Source organism: Dermacentor silvarum, chromosome 6 (assembly GCF_013339745.2).
Source record: "Dermacentor silvarum isolate Dsil-2018 chromosome 6, BIME_Dsil_1.4, whole genome shotgun sequence".
Classification (NCBI taxonomy): Eukaryota; Metazoa; Arthropoda; class Arachnida; order Ixodida; family Ixodidae; genus Dermacentor; species Dermacentor silvarum.
Genome location: NC_051159.1, coordinates 82,859,508 through 82,882,110, shown reverse-complemented (window position 1 = coordinate 82,882,110; position 22,603 = coordinate 82,859,508). Strand labels below are relative to the sequence as shown.

Sequence of the window (22,603 nt, the reverse complement as noted above, 5' to 3'; positions counted from 1 at the left end):
CGCGTTGTTTCCGAGCAGCTGCCTCATTCGGCGAAGAAGTTGACTAGGCGTCGGTCGCCGAGTTCTTCAACGAACAGAAGCTGCTGGATGCGAGAACGCTGTGATGCTGCGGTGCGCTGTAGCAGGGCTGCCTTGAGATCGTCATAGGCGGCGGTAGACAATGGGACGTTCAACAAATCTGCTACTTCGTCAATGGCGGCGGGCGAGAGCGCTGCAACGGAGTAATAAAACTTTGAGGCTTGAGAGCGGATACCAGCGACTTGAAATTGCGATTCGGCCTGAAGAAACCACGCCGAGGGATGCTGGTCCCAGTACTGTGGGAGGCGGACGGCGATGGCCGAACAGGAGGGCTCACCGCGTTCGTCGGAAGGGTTCTGGCCTTGAGCTCTCGTAGCGTTGGTCTGGTCCATGATTGTCTCTACCACAGGAGCGTATGGCACTATCACGTCCGGGTCACCAAACTGTGGTGACGAGCGACCACGTAGACACGTAAAGCTTCAAGGCTCTCGCGGAAGAGGGCAGACAGACACCCGATCTCTTAGCGTAGCATGTTTAATCTCTTTCGTAACGCTAGCCCGTGCCGGAGCGTGCCCGCCGCTCGTGCCTCGTGTAGACACTAGCGTCTACCTAATTCTCATGAGACGCCGATGCTGCTGCCGCTACAAAGTCAAAGCACCTCAGAGGGCCCCAGTGTGCGAGCGCTCGGGCATGACCAACCGAATATTTTACCAGCGCCCCGTTTCGACAAGTCCAATAAGAATCCCCGCACTTGAGCTCTGCAGACCGATCTAACACGATCTGCTGAATATGGTGAGACACATACAGAGACGACACACTCGCGCTACACGACAGGTAGGGTCTCTGTCTTCGTCCGTCCGTCCGTCCGTCCGTCTGTCCGTCCGTGCACGTGTGCGTGTGCGTGTTTGTGTGTGCTGTGTGTGTGTGTGGTGTGTGTGTGTGTGTGTGGTGTGTGTGTGTGTGTGTGTGTGTGTGTGTGTGTGTGTGTGTGTGTGTGTGTGTGTGTGTGTGTGTGTGTGTGTGTGTGTGTGTGTGTGTGTGTGTGTGTGTGTGTGTGTGTGTGTGTGTGTGTGTGTGTGTGTGTGTGTGTACCTGCGCACCACGGTTTATCATTACACTGAACCAACAATTACAAAGATTCGTCAGTTCTGTAGTATCTTTGTAACAGCGTGATCAACATAGCGGGTGGTGATCGAAGAGTGACTGGTATACAATGACAAGACTTTGACCTCCAGTCGAATGTCAACGCATGCCTGATTTTTATTCTGCCTCACCCCAAATATAAAACCTGTTTCTATAAAAAACTGTGAGTGCGGTTATGTTCGCTCGTTCCTGTGAGCTGAATTCTGCTAGCACGACATGTGTACATATCTCAGTGGCTGAATTTCAACCTCATTTCTACTTGGGTGACAATGCAGGCTGGGGCACGATAACTCTAGCGTGGACCGGCAGTCACATATGGGTTCTGCCAGTCAACGTCTCGACATTAAAAAAAGAGAAAGAAAAAAATTTAAATTAAATTCTCCAGCGCATCGCCGCAGCAAGTACTTATTTCGACCACTGCTGAGCCCATATTCTTTGTTTGCGTTTTCCCCTGCGGCTGTCGCACGAAAAACATCAAGGGAACAAGTGTAACAAGCGGTTGCTCGCAGAATTACATGTGTACACATTGGGACGGGAAGCCTTGACGTTCGCATCGAGATGCAACTGGCCACGGTGTTCCTGCTTCTTTGCTCAAGTCCCCTGCCCAATTTAGGAGTGTGGGGCGCCGATGAGTAAGTAATTTTTTTATACGCGTTCGTACGAGGTGTCAGTATTGGTAGTTGGCCTATGGGTTGTTACCGTGTTACTGGAGCCTGTAAAACCAGCATGAACCCGAGTTTCTTGGGCTCCTTTCGCAGTGGTTAAGAGCTGCATCTACTAGCTAATGAAACTTTTCGTTGATGTTCGGCTTCACTGGAAGTGGCGTGTGTTTAGACACCATTACTTCCTACATAAATTAAGACCGGCCTCCACAGCCACATGTGCACGAGGAACGAGTGTCATTTACAATATGTTGCCTTATATGTGTGAAAAATACTAGCTGTGAATATGTTGACGCAAATACTATTTAGTGGCATTAGTCACTCCTCCAGAAATATTCAGTTCCGTGTGCTAGATGCGCCTTAATTATCGGGGGAAAGAAAGTCGAACCGTAAACTATAACGAGAAATTCTTGAGACGGCTTTCTTCCGTTGAGGTGCCGTGAACTTCAAGATAGCAGTGAGGTGCACGCATGCTAAACAAGACCGAGGCGGTCGGTTGGAGAGGCGAGATGATTCTGAATAGACGGGCTAACATGAGAAAACTCACCGCCGCCACATATTTAAAGGGGCAAACGCATGCGTACGTCAGAACCTCAGAATACTGACGGCACGCCACTTTAGAACTAGTGTTTGTTACAGTACACCAACGAGAAGCTGTCCACAAAAAATATATGATGTAATTACACGATCATTGAACTCTCTGTCCAACATCATACACGCAAAAAAAAAAAGAAAACGCTAAAAAGAGCGCGTTAAAGACGAACGAACGACATGGACGCCGTTTCCAGCTTTGTTCCGGCTTTGTGCGTTTGTGACAAGGCGCCTCATTGATTTCGCGACAGTGAAGATTCTCACTAGAAAATCAGACACGAACAAAAAAAAAGGTAATGTAGATTTCCTTTCTACTTCAATCATGAACTTTCTACTTCTCCAAATGAACAGACTAGCTGTCTTTATTACAACCTTCACCTTGCCAAAATACATGGAGCTTCCTAACCGCAGATTATGCTCAGAGAGGAATGCAGAGAGGTGGAACGGGGTGAGGGGGAATACGGCGAGGGGGAATATGGAGAGGAGGCACGCGGGGATGGCGAATGTGGACAGAAGTGCAGAAAGGGCGAATTCGGAGAGGAGGATGCGGAGAGAAGAGATGCTAGGAGAAGGAATGTGAGGGCGGCGAATGGGAAGAGAGGGTGATGCGGATATGGAGTATTGCGCAGTTGAGGAAAGCGGAGATGAGAAATCTGGAGAGGGGAGAATGCGGAGAGGAGGTATGCTTGCGTGTGAGCGGCGGAAAGGAGGTGCGGTCTTGGGGATGAGGTTTTGTGGAGGGGAGGTATCGTGCCGTCATCTGCCATTGCTGCGTAGCGGACACCTGTGCTCGGTCGGCGGCACAATGGAAGCGCAGATCATTGCGCGTTGTGTATAGGGCCATTCGCGCGTTCCCGCACGGCCCTGCTCTGCTGTAAACGACAAGAGCGAGACAAAGATGGCTCTCAAACGCTTTCAGACTACACACGATGTAACGACGGCCCGCTGACCCATGAAGAGTAACGCAGCACGGAATGCTGCTGTAGGCTACAGTCGAGAAGCGAAGCTTCGCTTACATTGGAAATGATCTTCGATTGTTTGTGAGGACTTGTTTTTTTTTTTTCGTACAATAAAACCAGCTCGCTGTATCGGCACTTTCCTCGTTCATTTCATCCTTTACTCTATCCTTACGTTCAGTGCCAACGCCGGAGTTAAAAAAATTAAATGCGAATAAAAACTATTCTCACGAACATCGTCATTCATGCCACTGCAAAAAATTAATTAAATAATGGACAAGTGTTGTGAATATGAACACGTGGGAAGAGTATGTTTAAAGATGATATGGTGTGCTAAAATGTGACTTGCTTTGAAGATAAAATATTTTTTTTGTGTGTGTGCGTGATGTTACAGAGACCAGGCGGTGGAGGAGGCTGAGGCGGACAATGAGGCCAGTAGCAGCAATGGTCCCCAGGATGGTACAGCAAATACCGGTAGAGATCGATACCACGGTCGTTGTAAATAGACGACTGCGCAGAAAAAAAGAGCTACAGTAATTTAACGCGTGCTGAAGCACCTTTTTTTTTTCATTAAAGCATGCTGTTTAGCAATTTAGGTAGTTTCGTTTATTTATGAAACATTTTACTGTTTCACTTCGATGTGTAACGGTAGACTCCCATTAACACTAATTAAGCAACTGTGAATTTTTTTTTCTTGTCAAAAGTTCGTCGGAAAGTCGGAAAATCGAAAATCTATTATTTTTGGTGCACCAAAATGTCCACGACGTACAAGAATAAGTGAAAGAGCAATAAAGCCAAAAGGCAGACGTAAGAAGACATTTATTGAAGTTGCGCAATGGAAAGTATTGCTTTTTGCCCTCATACTTAAGCAATCGAGGAGTTGTTGCTTGACGGCGATATGCAAAGCTATGCGCTGTAACAAAATATGACATTTCACAAATAGCTTTCACGAAAATTCTTAAGTGCCCTAGAACAAGAAGAAGGGGAGACGAGGGGCTCGATTCTTGGTACAACCGCATAAATTGACAATTAAGTTCTGCGGTTTTACGAGCCAGAACCGCGATGTTAATATGAGACACGCCGCAGTGGGACATGCCGGATGAATTTTGATCACCTGGGAATATTTAACGGCGTACACAATGTATGGAACACGGAGGTTTTGGATTTCGCCCCCATCGAGATGCGGCCGCCGCGGCCAGGATTGCATCCCGCGACCTCGTGCTTCGCAGCGCAATGCCAAATCAATTAAGCCCCCACGACGGGTCAACCACACAAAGCAGACATATTTTAAAGTGATGGAAATCATAGGGGACATAACTTGTGGTTTTTAATTGAAAATGTAGACGTTATAAATAGAGTGAAATGAAAGGGGTGCGGAAAAAATAACTTGCCACCGAGGGGAGCCCGACTCACACCTTCCGCATTAGGCGTGCGATGCTCCACCGACTGAGCTACGGCGACGGCTGTTCTCCGTCCACTTTATTTAGTATTTGTGCGCATGTACGATTAATTTAAGCCAATTTTAGATTTATTGTGCGTCCTTCTTTTCAGCAAAAGTTAAGACCAATTAAGGCGCGAATTTTCATCAACTGAAAACTCAGATTCTCTGACCAAAGCAATGAGAAACTGACATTACTTCCGCAGTCTAGCGAAGCTGAAAATATAATATCGCTAACAAAAAAAAAAAAAGATCGCGTGCCATTCTACTGCTGTGAAGGTGGATTACAAGCGAAGCAGTTTAGCCCACGACATATAGGTGGCGCAAAATTTAAATAAAAGGTATGAGCACATTTTATTTCTCTTGAGAGGTGACTGCGGTCATCCCGAAGAAAGACACACGTACACACAATTTTGTTTTGATCGGTGGCATACATCCGCGTCGAAGACTACCGCCACCTCGGGGAGCCGGAGGAATCTAGACACGCGCGACGCGACCGCCACGCCGGGAGAGTGGAATGAAACTAGGCCCTCAAGCGCTTGGAACGACGACAAAGAGGGGGCGTTGCAAGCGTACACATGACCGACGCGGGTCGCACAGTGGAACATTTTTGAGAAACCCTTATTATCTACCTGAGGGTCAACTGATCTTGAAAATGATGCCTATTGATAACTAATCTACTGAAAGTGCGTATCCAAGTGATGAGACGTATAAGCTTCTGCATAGAATGAAGCGTTTTGCATCAAATTTGAGACTTGAGTTTTGCACACGCAGATTTCTTGACAGACACGAAAAATCCACGGTACCCTAGCCATGGACAGCTTCGCTGTAAAAAAGAAAAAATGTCGCTGAAATTTGAAATTGTAAATGTGAGGAGAGCCGCCTAATGTGGATCGCTACATTAAACTGGAATCAAGCCGACGAAATTTAAAACCTGTTTAGGGCAGCTTAATTCTAGCGGTGTGCAATGTTGCACATCTAATCCTATTTAGTTTTCAATAGGAGCCACAGTAACAAAATATATTGTGTTTATTGCTCGTACTAAATAACTTTTTCTAGCTTTAAAATTGATCCAGTTATCGATAGTTCAAGCTTGTAATAATCCTAAAGTTATAATTCCGACAAAACTGAAGCAATATGATCAAACGTACAATTCACAAAAATAAAGAAAAATAAGAAGAAAACCACCATTGTGACAGTTCCGTCAACTTAGAAATTAGTGGAAATACCTGAATTTGCCTAAACGTTGTCTTTCCGTCTTTGAATGACCTTGTGAATGTTCATATTAATCTAAATAAAACAGATGTTTAATCAAAACATTGTTGTAGGCTATTACATAGTCTCGTTTAGCCTCAAATTTATACATTTCGGTGGTTTTCAGTACCTTAAGAACAAAGGCATTGCACAGAATTTGAAGAAAAAAAAAAAGCAGTGCGCATGGTGAATATTGCTTTCCAAACATGATCGAGACTTAGGCACGCAAGCTTGAAGCTGTCGTAGCTTTCTTACGTGCTGGTAATTACACAATGAAACAACTGTAAACGTAAAACACTAGAAAGCTTTCAGGAAAAATTTCGACGCAAGCACACAATGCAAGTTCTCCTCAGAACCACGCAAAAGTGCACACAAATCAATGTACCATAATACTCATGGCCACTAAACGACTGTGGCGCGAGATTTTCCTTTGGTGACCTGCATATAAAACTCTATGGTGTGAAGGAGCACATGAAAAAAAAAAAAAAAAAAAAAAACGTGGTAGTGGAGCTATGAACTCAAGAAAATACGAGAAATATAAAAGTGCGGGTCCATTTTTTTGGAGGACCACTGTGCTATGTCTATTTATATGCAGGAGAGCCCCTGTACTTGACACCTCTCATCGATGCTGGCCAACTGTGCCAGGCCAGGTCATCAAGCAAGGTCGGCCCCATTGGGGCTGATTACGAGGTGCCCAGTTATGCTGGCTACATCACCGTCAATCCACAGTACAATAGCAATCTATTCTTCTGGTTTGTTCCTTCACTGGTGAGTTACGGTCAATTTCTTGTGGCAACAACGTTTCTTCAGACGGGGCTGCAGCCTAGCAGTTTGGGGTCATCAATTTCTCCGCGTAAGCATTACTTAACGAAGCACGAAGACCATTCACGCTGTTTTTGCCCCTTCATTACCTTGCAGAGATTCGAACAGAAGGCACGAGACCTTCTTACGCAGTATTCGCTCTCAATTCAGGGACACATCACTAAGGAGGAAAAAAAAAAGAAACGAAAAAAAAAAACAAACAAACGAGAGGGTGACGAAGAAGCCAGTGCTTGTGTCTTCGTATTCTATCTTTTTTGTTCACGTCTTTTCTCCTTTGCTCTGTTTCTTTTTCTTCAAGTACTAGATTCCCACCAACGAGCCCGGCGATCTTTCTAGATTCATCCAGGAGCACTAGTTGTGTGTTCAAATGAGAAAAATCCTCCTCGTACTATATCGTCCAGAAACCTCTCCGTATCAACGCTGAAGCGCTAGCAGGACATATGAGACAGAGAGAAATAAAGAACTTGTTTAAAGAAGTGTAGAGAGATCGGCCCAAGCATTTGCAATTTAACGTGCTCCTTTGTACCGGGGAAGGCGGTAAAAGGCCACGAAAGAGGGATGAATGGGGATGATGACAATAATTGGGATGCGAGGAGGATGGTTGGTAAACACGATAGCATTCTTAATCCTATATATGGCAGCACAGCGGAGGCCGCTCGAAGCTATCACAAAGCGAATGTTTGAACCTGATGAAATCTTTCAAGCGGATACTTTCAAAAAAGAATATTTCACAGGGAAGTGCGCCACTCGAGAGAGCACCATCGCGTTTATACTACGCGATAACAAAAAACGAGAAAAAATAAAATGACAAAAAATAAAATGACAAAAAATAAAATGAGAGAGAGAAACCGTTAAATTTTCGTTGAAGTGTGCGTACTCCCTAATCATTTTGGAATGTCCACGCCATGCGCGATGACTCAACCTTACTCTTTTATTGTGTGTATAATGGCTCGAATGACACAAATCTCTGTGTGTAGAAGAAACGTTATCCCAATGTTATCTACTGTTAGTATAAAAAAAGTGGAGATCTCAGTTTTGTCTCCCCTGTCGAACTCGACTGATTGTCCCCCTTGTTCTTCGATCCGCACTGAGAGGCACCTTGGTGTCATCTCGGTTTAAAGGAGGAGCTGTCTTGAAGACGCGAATGCAACGTCAATGACTATACCATCCAGATGTGAATCTGGAGCGTCCGACCGTAGCCAAGAGAAGTAGAGTATGAATCGTCCTGTACGACGTTCTTGAGGGCTGCTTTGAGTTGGGCCTTTTTTGCATGTTTCTTTAGCTAAGTACGCCCCTGTTAATCGCCGGGAACTTGTTGATCTCGAATATCTGGAGCAAACAACAGAGAAAAGAAAATTGATCCGGACCATTGCACGATCCGAACCTAATACTTTCGCGTTCAGTTACGTAAGGGCGAAAGAAAATGATGAGCAGCCTAAAAACAGTGACGTAAGAGGATAATGTTGCCAGCCCCTTTCAATAATCCCAGCCAAAATCACGTTCGTAATCGGCATATCTTTTTATCCTTCCTCAGAGGGATCCGCAGAATGACCCTGTGATAATGTGGATGCAAGGGGGGCCCGGCACGTCCTCGCTTCTGGGTTTCTTCAACGAACATGGCCCTTACTATCTGTCGGAGGACGGCAACGAGGCGGCGTTTCGCGAGCTCACTTGGGCCCAGCGCTACTCGATGATTTATGTGGACCAACCCGTGGGAACGGGATACAGTTACACCGAGAACGACGCTGGCTACGCCCGTAACCAGACCGAAGTTGGCCGCGACCTGTTGGAGTTCTTGCAGCAGTTCTTCACGCTGTTCGGCGACCTAGCCCAAAACGAATTCTACATCGCGGGTGAATCCTATGCCGGTAAGCGCAGTGTACAATACCGTAACATCGTCTTCCATTGTTCGCGTTACTGATTTTCGATGTGATTATGTGTTCGTTTGCCCCATTTCTTTATGTCTCCCTACTTTCCTACCTCTTTATCTCCTCATCCCCTCTCTCCCCAGCGTAGGGTAGAAAAGCTGATTTTCTCTTCTGGTAAATGTCCCTGCTTTTCTCCTTTCTTCGGTCTCTCTATGTTACTGTTCAATTTGGTTTAATGTAACAAAATGAGGAACTTCCTAAATTTTTTCTGTTGCTCTATAAGTGTTTATCGTATTTGCGTTGCAATTTTCGTGGTTCATCTTCTTTTATTTTCTCATTTCGCTGCTTATTTTCTCGCATACTCTTTATTACCTGAAGAGAGAGAGAGAAACAACTTTATTTAAATAAAGATCGTGCTTGGTTACTGTGGGTGGAGCCCCTCTTCCAGGGCCCCACTGGCTATTGCGGCGCGCCGGGCCTGGTCAAGGGTCGCCAATTGGCTTCCCAAGTCCAGTTCGGAGAGTCGCGCCTCCCACGACCAATTGTTTAGTGTATCGTTAAGTAGCGGCGACACGGCGTCTGCCGGACGCTGCGTGCATTGGTAAGTGATGTGTTCTAGTGTCGGGATGGAGTCGCACCATGGACATCTGTCGCTGTGTTTGTTGGGAAATATTTTGTGCAGTCTATGTAAGTGTGGGTAGCTGTTTGTATTCGGCGCCAGTCCCTCGCCTGTCGCCTGTTGAGCTTGGGGTGAGGTGGAGCTTTGGATCGTCTTCCTAGTCGTTGTGCCTCAAGTATGTCTCTCGGTGTGCTGCCGGGTGTCGGAAAGGCGTCCGTTCGAGCGGTATGTATCGCGGCTCGGCCTGTTATACCTCGAGCCAGACGATCCGCCCGATCGTTGCCTTCCACTCCGGTGTGCGCGGGACACCCGGTTATCCCGTGGTCCATTTGGAGGCTTGGTCCTAGTATGCGAAGGACCCCGGCCGGTAGAACTCCCCGAAGGAAGAGGCGGCAGGCGTCTTGCGAGTCTGTGAGTATATAAGCCGACTGGCTCTTGGCGTCAGCGTCTCGGATGGCTAGGGCTATGGCCGCGGATTCCGCCGTGGCGCTTGAAGTCGTGCGTACGGACGCTGCTACGATCGGTCTCCCCCAGTTTGTCGCGACAGCTACATAAGTAGGAGTCGCTGTCTCACCTCTGGGGTATAAGCCCGCGTCAGTAAAGTATGTGTCTGCGTCCTCCTGCCTTTTGCGCAGGATGGCTGCTCGGGCTTGTCGCCGTTTCACGTGGAAGTGAGGGTTCATGTGACGTGGGATGGGGTTCACATGGATTCTTGCTCGTAGATCAGGTGGCATAAGTATGGTCTCGTCTCCGCAGAACTGTGGCGTTAGGGGGTACCGTAGTCGTGTTAGCACGGAGCGCCCCTGGGGTGTTGCGTTTAGTCTTTCGCGCTGGGCCATGAGTGTGGCCGCGGCGAGTTCTTCGTATGTGTTCATCATGCCCAGCTCGCTGAGACGGTCAGTGCTCGTGTTTTCGGGCAGGCCGAGTGCCGCCTTGTAGGCAATCCGGAGCAGTCGATTTGCTTGGTCGATGTCAGTTTGTCGGGCCGCTTGGAAAGGAAGAGCGTAAGTGATTCTGCTTATGACGAAGGCCTGTACTAATTTCATAGTGTCTGTCTCCGTCATTCCCTCTCTGCTACGTGCTATTCGTTTAATGAGGCTACTAACACTGCGAATTGTGCGCTTGAGTTTGGACAAGGCGATGCCGGCACTGCCCGTTTCCTGTATATGCATTCCGAGCACTCGTAGCTGCTAGACTTTTCGGATAGGTTCTCCGTCTAGAAGTAGTTGTAACGGTGGAGCTCTGTTGGCTTGAGTTCTTGGTGGTCGAATATGTATGTATTCTGATTTGCTCGGTGCGCATTTCATGCCGGCATGCTTTGTGTATGATTCGACTAGGGTTTGCTGAAGTGTGTTTTGTCTGTCCCCGTATGAGCCTTTGGTCGCCCAGAGCGTAATGTCGTCGGCGTAAATTGCCACGCCGAGTTCTTCGTCTTCCTGTAACTGTAGGGCGAGCTTGCGCATTCCAATATTGAATAGGAGCGGAGACAAAATTGCACCTTGAGGCGTGCCGCGCGGCCCGGCAGTTCATATGGGAGCGACCGTGACGCTCCGAGCGCAATTGTTGCAGTGCGGCCACGCAGAAAGTCCTGAATGTAATGAAATGTTCTTTCTCCGCATCCGACGTCTTCAAGGCCCTCTAGTATGGCGGAGTGAGATATGGTGTCAAAGGCCTTTTGAACGTCAAGGGCGAGCAGGATTCTGTCTAGGCTGCCCGGGGGAGGGCCGAGGACCTCGTCTTTTAGCAGGAGGAAGACGTCCTGTGCAGACACTCTCTTGCGAAAGCCGAACATCGAGTCCGGAAGAAGGCTGTTACGCTCGAGGTGGTTCTCCAGCCGGGTGTGCACGACTCTTTCAAAGAGCTTGCCCATGGACGATGTTAATGAGATGGGCCGCAGCTGTCCGATCTCTCGCGGCTTACCAGGTTTTGGGATCATGATGATGTTGGCCGATTTCCATGGCGCTGGTACCCGACCTCCCTTCCTCCAGACCTGATCATTGAAAAAATGCACAAGCTGTCCGATGGCTGTGTCACTGAGATTGCGAAGCATCACATTGGTGACGCGGTCTGGTCCTGGTGCTGTGTTCTTTTTGAAAGTCTGCGCGGCTACATGAAGTTCCGCGAAGGTGATGGGGGCGTCCAGATCTTCGTTGGCTTCCCCATGGTATTCTTTCGGAGCTGTTGTAGGTGTTTGAGCCTCACCGGTGTAGGTGGTCTTGAGTTGTTGCAACAGCTCAGTCTCCGTCCCTTGGTACTCTCCTATGAGTCGCCGCATGACATTAGCCGTTGCCGTGCGCGTACTGGTCGGATCCAGCATGCATCGCAGTATGGCCCATGTCTTCTTGGTGCTCAGTGTACCTCTGAGGGAGTCACAGAAGCTGTGCCAGTTGTTGTAATTGAGTGTTCGAGCGTAGGTATTTGCTTCTTCCGCCAATCGGTCGATTCGTCGCCTTAGGTTACGGTTGTGGCGCTGTCTTTTCCACCTCTTGCTGAGACTTCTACGAGCTTCCCAGAGATGAGCTAGGTGGTTGTCTATAGCCGGCGTGTCTGGTGTGGTTTGGAGCTCCTTAGTGGTGGCAGTATAGAGTTCCTTTAGGAAATTACTCCATCCTTCTGCCGTAGTGGGTGTCGAGGGGGCTGTCTGCTGGCGTTCTCGATATTTCTTCCAGTCCGTCAGCCTGGCCGTCCCTAAGGCTAAGCGCACCTTTGCCGTGTTCACCGTCGTGCATAGGATGTAGTGGTCGCTGCCTAAGTTTTCCTCGAGGTTACTCCAGGTAACACCGTTGTCATTGTTGATAAAGGTAAGATCCGGCGTAGTGTACCGAGTCACGCTGTTGCCTATCCTTGTAGGAACTCCCGGGTGTGTGAGCAGCAGTAACTCGTGGGCCTGGGTGGCGCTGAGTAGATCGATTCCCTTGCTCGTATCTCGCCTGTACCCCCACTCGGTGTGCCATGCATTAAAGTCGCCAAGGAAAATCAATCGGTCCCGCTTTGAAAGCAGTGTGGATGTGTGGTTCAGGATTGTCAAGAAGTCGGCCTTGCATTCGCTAGGGGGACTGTACACGTGCACTAATACACATTTAGGGCGTCCTTTCTTGACCGGCCAAATTGTGACTATTTGATGGTGTGTCTCGACCCCCGGTATTACGGTCGCGGTTAAGGCTAAGTCCTTCTTTGCCAGGGTCGCTACAGCTGGGTGATGTAGGTCGACGTAAAGACGATAACCACCGATGGGTTTCGGTGTTTTCCCGATCTCTTTCAGGCAAATGAGGTCGGGTGGGACTAGCGCCGCCTTGATGTATTGTGTGAGTGTAGCGTGTTTGTTCTGTAGTGAGCGACAGTTCCACTGCCAAATAGCAAGATTCTCTTGTTGTCTGGATGCTCTGTTAGCCATGTTGGGGAGTGCCCGAAGTTGCTTCCTCAGTCTCCGTGGTTACGATGTATTTGACATACGGCTTATCGTCGCCAATGATAGATTGTCGCTTGCGGGTCCTCTTAACGCCTTGAAGAGACTCATCCACATATTGCTTGAGTTCTTGGAACTCCTTGTACATAGGTTGTATCTGTGTCTTCATATGTTGTTGTAGTTCCTCTTTCATCTGAGCGAACATGTCGCCCATTTGCTTTGTGAGTGTTCTGTGTAGCTCCGCGAAGGGTGTCGCGGGTGAAATTGGTGATTGTGGTGAGGTTTGTAGAGGGACTCTCGCGTATTGGAAGTCTTGTGCGTGTTGTTGCTGCTGGGTGGATGGTTGGGGTTTCTGTGATCATATCAGTGCTGTCAACGATTCCACCTGGCGTTTTAGGCATGTACTCTGACCTTCGAGTGGAAATTGCGCGCATGTTCCTTCCTTGCGCCTTATTTTTTTAAAGCGAAAGCTTTATTACGCTACCTCGGGCAGCCGTCGGCGACTCAACAGTTTTCAGCTTCAGAGCTAGGGGTCAAACCACAAGAGAGCATTAAGGCGCGTTCATAGTCCGACGTTATCGGAACGCAGGCGAGCGTCATCAGACGCCGGGCGCATCGGAGCGCATTGGCCGCGCGTCCGGTTACGTTGGTGGCGCCAGTACGTCGAACCATCGGTCGAACTATAGCCGCTGTTGTTCTCGCCAACGTGACATAACGTGTGCGCGCGTTCATGCTATGTCTGACAATATTTAGGCCTTTACGGAGCCCTGAAAGGAGACATTGCCGCCGTTGCCCGAGTAGAGATGGGCCCAGCTGCGAGTTGCAACCAAGTCTCACTACTTTACTGATTACCGGAGTGTCTTCATAGGTATAAAAATGATGAATAAACACTGCATTCATTGCAAACATGTCTGTATATCATTGCGAAACCACTCCTCGGCCACAGCTCGACAATGGGCCTAGCCAGGGCAGTCAAGCTTTCGCTATCAACCAGGGCTACCAAAGCTAAACCACACCAATTTTTTCAATTGTGTCCGATTTGACGCCTTCATAAGTATTATGAATACTAGTACCACTGCATTTTCACGATAGTTGCGGTGGATTGCACAGCTTTTTGGTTCAGTTTTCCCTCAACTCTTTCCTTCTCTCACACGCACAGATGTTTGTCTCATCGAGTCTACAGCATTTACACAAAATCGATTCACCTTTACTGGACATTGCTAACGAACACTCAGAAACGCGAGCGCAACCCTTCAACGAGCCGCTACTTGCTAAGAATCAACGTTGCTACCTTTTACGCGTCATTCGGACAAAGGTTACATTAGTATAATTTTTAACCGGCATAAGTAAGCAGTTTCACCGAAACATTACTTTCACAATTTAAGCATTCGCGATTTCAAAATTTTTGTTCACAAAACATTTCAATTATTTGATTCCAAGTGTCACCATCGCTGTGTGGAGTAACTTCTAACCCAGTATACTCACACGTGACTGTCAGGCCTTCTAGGTATATTGACACGTATACATGTTTATCTTTCACCGGTGGCCGCTTTCCACCGGCTAACAAATGTTAAACGTTATCGCTCGGCGCAGGACGCGCCTGTATCGGAAGTTTCTAGAACGTTATCGATGCTTCTTTCCATTGCCTGTGTTCACCGACGCTTCTGTTATCTGATTGCATGACTGACGCGAATTGTCTAGAACTTTCTGGAAGACACGCGGGCATCAGGGATTAATCTAGAACCTTCGATGACTCAGGTATAAAAGCCGACGTGTTTCGCCGCTGATCAGATTTTCGACGATCGCCGACTGTGTTCGCCGCTATCGTTGTGCTTTGAGTGTACCTTGATTTTGTGGGCACAGGTTCGCCCAATAAACAACCAGTTTCGTCGTACACAGTTTTACGACTGTTTTCTTCAGCGTCACTACTACGTGACATCTGGTGGAGGTGCTGGGTTTCCTCAAAACCGGCTACTGGCAAATCGAAGTCGACGAGAGGGACCGGGAGAAGACTGCGTTTATAACACCAGACGGACTGTTCGAGTTCAAAGTCATGCCGTTTGGTCTTTGCTCGGCGCCTGCCACTTTCCAACGTGTCATGGATACAGTACTGGCAGGCTTGAAGTGGCAGACTTGCCTCGTCTATTTGGACGACGTCGTTGTGTTTGCCTCAAGCTTCGAGGAGCACCTCCGGCGCCTTGATACAGTTCTTCAAGCAATCAAGACCTCCGGACTCACGTTGAAGCCAGAAAAGTGCCGCTTCGCATATGAGGAGCTCTTGTTTTTGGGCCATGTCATCAACAAGTCTGGAGTGCGCCCCGACCCTCAGAAAACTGCGGCCATCTCCAACTTTCCTCCGCCCGCTGACAAGAAGGCAGTGCGTAGATTTCTTGGACTGTGCGCCTATTACAGGCGCTTCGTCAAGAATTTTTCACGGATCGCTGAGCCACTGACGTATCTCACGAAGGCCGACGTCGAGTTCAAGTGGGAGACGCCGCAAGTCGAAGCATTTGAAGAACTGAAGCGACGCCTGCAATCGCCGCCAATACTTGCGCATTTCGACGAAAATGCCGATACCGAAGTCCACACCGACGCAAGCAGCGTAGGTCTCGGCGCCGTGCTTGTGCAGAGGACTGACGGACTAGAAAGGGTTGTAAGTTACGCTAGCCGGTCGCTATCGAAGGCGGAAGCAAATTATTCCAGAACAGAAAAGGAGTGCCTCGCCATCATCTGGGCTACATCAAAGTTTCGCCCCTACCTCTATGGCAGGCCCTTTAAAGTTGTAAGCGACCACCACGCCTTATGTTGGCTAGCTAACTTGAAGGATCCTTCAGGTCGCCTCGCACGATGGAGCCTGAGACTTCAAGCATTCGACATCACCGTCGTTTACAAATCCGGGCGAAAGCACGCTGACGCCGATTGTTTGTCACGCGCCCCCGTCGAACCGCCGCCACAAGACGACCAGGATGACGACACTTTCTTGGGACCCATCAGTGCCGACGAATTCGCCGAACAACAGCGAGCCGACCCGGAACTAAGGAGCCTTGTAGACTACCTGGAAGGCAAGACCATCATTGTGCCGAAGGCGTTCAGGCGAGGATTGGCGTCGTTCTTCTTGCAAAACGACATTCTCCTAAAGAAGAACTTCTCGCCTCTCCGAGCCAACTACCTCCTCGTGGTACCCTCAGCATTGCGTCCAGAGGTTCTGCAAGCTCTCCATGACGACCCAACGGCTGGACATCTCGGTTTTTCCCGCACTCTCGCGAGGATACAAGAAAAATACTACTGGCCTCGCCTCTCTGCTGACGTCGCCCATTACGTAAGGACATGCCGAGACTGTCAACGACGCAAAACACCGCCGGCAAGGCCAGCCGGGCTTCTACAGCCGATCGAGCCACCTCGCCGACCGTTCCAGCAGATCGGGATGGACTTACTGGGGCCTTTTCCGACGTCGACGTCCGGGAATAAATGGATCATCGTAGCTACGGACTACCTCACCCGCTACGCCGAAACAAAAGCCTTGCCCAAAGGCAGTGCCGACGAGGTAGCCCGATTCTTCGTTGAGAACATCCTCCTGCGTCACGGTGCCCCGGAAGTCCTCATCACCGACAGAGGTACGGCCTTTACGGCAGAACTAACTCAAGCCATCCTGCGGTACAGCCAGACAAGCCATCGCCGCACCACCGCCTACCACCCGCAGACGAATGGCCTCACCGAGCGCCTAAATAAGACCATCGCCGACATGCTGGCAATGTACGTAGACGTCGAACACAAGACGTGGGATGCCATCCTTCCGTACGTGACCTTCGCATACAACACGGCCGTGCAAGAAACGACGCACATGGCGCCGTTCAACCTGGTCTACGGAAGGAACCCGGCAACGACGCTTGACGCCATGCTACCAGACGTCGCTGACGAAGAAAATCTCGACGTTGCCACCTATTTGCAGCGTGCCGAAGAAGGTCGACAGCTCGCCCGCCTGCGCATCAAGAACCAGCAGAGAACCGACAGCCGACACTACAATCTTCGACGACGCTACGTCGAGTACCAGCCCGGAGACCGTGTTTGGGTCTGGACTCCGATACGCCGACGAGGACTTAGCGAGAAACTCTTACGTCGCTATTTCGGACCATATAAGATCATCCGACGTATTGGCGTACTGGACTATGAGGTCGTGCCAGACGGCATTTCGCAATCACAGCGGCGCCGCGCACGACCCGAAGTCATCCATGTGGTGCGTCTTAAGCCTTTCTACGCCCGCTGACGAACTTAGGTACTTTGTTACTTTATTTTTTTTTCTTTTTACGCGTGGTTTTGTTTACGCTTTCACATTTGTTTGTAGCATCGGGACGATGCTTTTTAAGGGGAGGGTATTGACACGTATAGATGTTTATCTTTCACCGGTGGCCGCTTTCCACCGGCTAACAAATGTTAAACGTTATCGCTCGGCGCAGGACGCGCCTGTATCGGAAGTTTCTAGAACGTTATCGATGCTTCTTTCCATTGCCTGTGTTCACCGACGCTTCTGTTATCTGATTGCATGACTGACGCGAATTGTCTAGAACTTTCTGGAAGACACGCGGGCATCAGGGATTAATCTAGAACCTTCGATGACTCAGGTATAAAAGCCGACGTGTTTCGCCGCTGATCAGATTTTCGACGATCGCCGACTGTGTTCGCCGCTATCGTTGTGCTTTGAGTGTACCTTGATTTTGTGGGCACAGGTTCGCCCAATAAACAACCAGTTTCGTCGTACACAGTTTTACGACTGTTTTCTTCAGCGTCACTACTACGTGACAATATGATCCTCGTTGATGAATTGTTATCGCGCTTAAACCACTCGCGCACACCTACCACTACAGCAGCTCGTATACTTTAGATGGACCCATTGTATCAAGCAGCGCAACTGGCGGGATATCTGACGATAATTTTGGAATGATCCTTGGCCGCCTTTAAATACTGACCATACATATATACATAAGCGTTGTAACCGCGTTCGTCGACCAACACCCGCGCTTACCACTATTAACGCGACAGCGTTAAGGACAGCGCAGGAAATCCGGCGTCGGCGTCCACGGCCGAGAAAATCATCCCCAACCACTCAGAGCCTCGGAATATATTTAAATATATGTATAGCGCACGCCTTCTTATATGAAGTGCGATATATGCGGGTTATATTGCCACGCCATTATATCACTAATCTTTCTCGTACCTTGTCTCACATTCTTGACAAAGCTGTTCCTCAGAATTTTGAGAACGATAATCCACAAACAAATGTCATCAAACAAAGCACCCACAGCGCATGCCTTTTATGTTAAATCTTCTCAGACTGAAATATTAAAAGTGCGAAACAGACACGGAAACTTGAAAATGATGTCATTTCTCTGGCGCGGTTGCGCACTATCTCCGGGATCGGCCCACGCAAGAGACCGCATTTCTACCAGAAAGCTCGCCTACGTGCATAGCGTTCGCCGCCAGTGTTTGCTGTTAACCACTACGGTTGCATAAGCTGCCGTCGTCGGAGAGAGAGAGAGAGAGCAAGGCGAGGAAAGGCAGGGAGGTCAACCAGAAGAGCATCCGGTTTGCTACCCTGCACTAGGGGTAAGGAAAAGGAAAAATAGAAGAGTGGACCGTGAGAAGCAGTCAGGGATCTTTGAATGCTATCGCGTTCCACTCTTATTGCTGTTACCGTGCAAGTTGCTTTTGGTATATGCGAGGCATAAGTTAGTCTCAATAAACGTCTGGCTTGTCGCACCCTAATCTTGTGTGGTTACCGGCGCCGAGCGCCACCCATCACAATACCTTGTAGCCAGTATGAATGAAGGAGGGAAAGAAAAACCGCTGCATCGTATACACACGACAACAGAGCGTAATACTTGGCATAAGGTGGTTACCAACAGTTATCTTAAGCGTTTTTCTCTGTATTATAACACATTTACATCGACCGTTATTTGCTACGTTTTATTTTTGCTGTCGTGTCTTGGCCGAGCGTCTCAGTGCTGTGTGCGAAAAACTAAATATCTCGAATGATGCGTGTGCTGACAGGACGGACTGCTTGTTATTCAACGAATACTTGTTTCTACTTTGATGCTTCTCATTTCTTATTTAATATGATGTCAATGCTATTTAAGGGTAAGTAACCGCGATCAAGACTATGTAAAGCCACAAGAATCGAGAACTGAGCTAGTTGGACTACTTTCGTCATTTAGCAGCGCAAGGAGGTGTCCTTCAGTTGAAAGAAAGTGGGTTGTGTCGCCCCATTTGTCCGGGTCCCTTCTTTGCTATACTACAGGATGGATGTAGAGCCGAGCGCGGCGTGCTAAGTCACAGAAGGTCAGTCGATTCGTCACTTTTGCTCGGGAGGTGTAGACGCTTGATTACACCGACGGTGGAGAAAGTTGCTGAGCTCCTAACGTAGGCTCTTACATCTTCTTAATCTCGTGCGAATTGTTGGTTTTACAGTGGTTACTATCTTGCTGTTTTGTACCATTTAATCTTACGTGCACCACACTTCTCCTCCCCTCCCCCCCCCCCCCCCCCCTCCCACCCCGCGCGCTTCATTTTTTCTGACGTGCATGCAGGGAAGTACGTGCCGACTGTGGGCGCCGCGCTACACGAGAACGCGGACTCGATGCGAGTCAAGATTAATTTTCGCGGCATCGCCTACGGCAACGGTCTGACGGACCCCATAAATATGGTGGATTTTGGAGATTTCATCTACGGGATCGGCCTCATCGACCGTAGCGCCGCCGACCACATGACGCGAGTCGCCAAGGAAGCGGTCGATCTCCTGCGCGCAGGTCGAACTGTTGAGAGCGGTGTTATCATGGACAGTCTGTTCTTCGGCCTCTTAACGCACAACACTTTCTTCAAGAACGTCACAGGCTTCGAATACTACTACAACTACCTGATCGACAAGGAGCCCGAAGACAGCAAGACTTACAAGGCGTTCGTCCAGAAGCCCGAGATCCGGCGCGCCCTGCACGTGGGTCAGCAAGGATTCAGCATGAGCCGTGACCTCGTGGCCGGCCACTTTGTCCGCGACATAATGCGCTCGGCCGTGCCGCAGTTCACCGTAGTTCTGGAGAGCGGCTACAAGGTGCTCGTGTACAGTGGTCCCTTGGACATATGCGTGCCCACTACACACACGGAGAAATTCCTGTCCAAACTGGCGTGGTCGCATGCGGATCGATGGTCTCACGAACCCCGCCACATCTGGCGAAGCGCCGACGGCAAGCGTCTGTATGGCTACAAGAAGACCGTCGAGAACCTCAACTTCGTCGTGGTGCGCAACGGTGGACACGTGCTGCCGTATGACCAGCCTGAGGCCATGTTCGCGCTCATCACAGCCTTCATCGATGACGAGCCGCCTTTCTCCGGACAGGCTATCTCTTCTGCGTAGGCCACAAACTTGTTCGACTTACTCTCGATTTGTTTGGAATGCACGGTGGCAGATGTTGCGTAGGAGATAGACGCAAGAAGAGGATAACAGCAAACAAATTCGCATGGAACGCAATGCTCGTTGTGTGAGCGTGCATAAGCGTTAATCTTTTTGTCAATCCCTAGACCTACCTCAATGCGTAAATTGAGCCCCAGTGTAGTAGGATTGCACCATGATTTTGTGAACTGGCATGCAATGTAACTCTGTCCGAAATAAACAAAAAGCTACACGGCTTGCGTGGAAAGTGCTGCACCGCATTCATGGATTATTAAGCCCCCCTTCATTGCGTTCTTGCCATTATTATAGTAAAAAAGCTGTCCAGATTACGGAATGCAGCGTTGACTGCGATGGTGCAATGTCGATTTCAGTTAAAGGTCACTAGTTTTTTTTCTGCACCAAATTAACAAATTCAGTCAAGCGGTGCTGCCAACCTCTTTGGGCCTTCAGACTAAGCGATTAGTAACGCGATTTCATGGAAGTCGTTACGGATTGTTTTTCTATTGATGTCTGCAATTATGGAGGGGTAGGCTCTAACGAAAACTAATCTGCGGGTGACTGAAATGATGTGAAAGCAAGGATGGAAAAAATATGAGGGAGAGGTAAATCAAACACACGTCAGTAAGAGTCCCAGATTGTGCTCTTGCGTAATAAACAACGCCTCACGATGACTGCGTAATTTCCTGGCTTGAACGATGAACTGAAAAGCAGGCATCAATATCGCGCACGTATGGTACTCACTAAACAACGATTATGGGCACTGGCTTGCAAGCAGTGATGTACTAGGTAAGTATCACTGCTCCTACACTCAGTATTCAGCAACTCATGTACTCGGCGTAAGGTATAGCAACGAGTTTAAGATGCTCGCTGATATATGGATGCTTCAAATTGACGTCTGTAGTTGTTTCCCGTTTCCTTACCGTCGTCTCGAGAAGGCCGCCATAACAGACATGACTCATACCTATAGTAGAGACAATAGCGGTTTCTAAGGATACTGTTGTTGTTTTTCCTTATTACAACAATTACAGCGCGCTTTTCTTAAACAATGTGCAAGTAAATCAATGCCTGTCCCCGTACGGCGGCGACCACTTGCCTTTTTGTTAACCTAAAGCTTCTCATCAGCACAATCTTAACGTTTTTCGAGGAATCAACAGAAACGTGGCCCTTCACCCAAGAAACGATGCAATAGAAACAGTTCACACGTCTGTGATAATTTAGCACCTTCCTATAGTTCTGCGCTATCACTTTGTTTTTTCGTTTCGGTCGAAATGTTCCATATGAGAGACAATATAGTCATTCATTTCAATTGTACGCGCTTAAAGTCGAGATTTTCTCTCGTAAACTTTCAATCAATTTCGATGACTTGACTGTCTTTAATGCGCATCTAAATTTAGCATACCAGCTCTTTCTTTATTCAGTTCGTCCTCATCATGATGTGGTCGTCATGGCTGTGGATTCGATGACGCGATCTCATACTAAAGAAAAAAAAATAAGAGTAGGTAATGTTGGACTTGATGTATCGGGGTGCCGACTACCGGTACCGGTGGTACCACTGTGCAGTTTTTACCGCTGTGTTAGACTGCATTATCTTCGGGATCGGTCCACAAAAACGGTTAGGCACACACAAGAATTCGCCAGTTGTTTCCCTAAGAAACCGAAACGCTTTAAAAGATGTGCCAGAAAGAAGGCTCAATATAGGGAGGGCATAAATCCCCCTCGTGGCGTCTTCATGCGCGCTTTTCCAACTAAATGAGCCATCCTATAGTATTTACTGCGATTTCGAAATGTACAGAGTTATTCAACACCACCTTGCAATCATAAACTGGAGAGACGGACACAGATACACAAAATTATCAAACGAATCGTTTTAGCACTGGTCATTTAGTAGCTGTTCAGGTACTGAAGTCATTTTGAGGCACGTCCCGGGAACGGTCTTCGGAAAGACAGAGAGAGAAGTCAAAGAGGAAAGGCAAGGAGGCCTATTAGGCTGAGCCCCGTTGGCTAACCTGTACTGGGGAGGGGAGAAAGGGGACTAAAATGGGGGAAAGGGGAGAAAAGTTGGCACGTTGCAGGGGTACATTAACATACAATTAAGCATTCTTTGTTGAGTTCATCACGAGTGGTCTTATAGTCTGGTACATCTCTAGAATCACAGCAGCGCTTTTGTGGCTTTGCACATTGCAGACACATGAGGCCATGGTCCCACGATCTACTCTTATTTAAAAGGTTAATCATCTAAGTGCCCTAAAGATGTCCGAAGAGCAATCCTCTCATCTTCAGAACTGTACCAATTTGGGCTGGTTGGTCCATGACTTGAGCGGAAACAGCTCAAAATAACAGGACGCGAGACTGCCATCTTCGTACGATAGGCAGTCACACAAGAGATGT

At 48.5% G+C, this 22,603-nt stretch overlaps 1 protein-coding gene across 2 annotated transcripts in view; it reads left to right on the top strand.

The window, feature by feature from the left end:
- Positions 1-1,410: 1,410 nt before the first annotated feature.
- LOC119455679 (venom serine carboxypeptidase-like) overlaps positions 1,411-22,603 on the top strand; it is a 31,287-nt gene continuing 10,094 nt past the window's right edge. Inside the window, exons 1-5 of one of the 2 annotated variants that reach the window (XM_037717105.2) lie at positions 1,413-1,793; positions 3,765-3,844; positions 6,658-6,830; positions 8,419-8,752; positions 19,359-20,401. In XM_037717105.2, coding sequence (XP_037573033.1) covers positions 1,720-1,793; positions 3,765-3,844; positions 6,658-6,830; positions 8,419-8,752; positions 19,359-20,179 — 1,482 coding nt within the window. In that variant the 5' untranslated portion in view covers positions 1,413-1,719 and the 3' untranslated portion in view covers positions 20,180-20,401. Of the gene's footprint in view, positions 1,794-3,764; positions 3,845-6,657; positions 6,831-8,418; positions 8,753-19,358; positions 20,402-22,603 lie in introns of those variants that run through there. The other variant, XM_049668950.1, reaches the window with a different exon arrangement.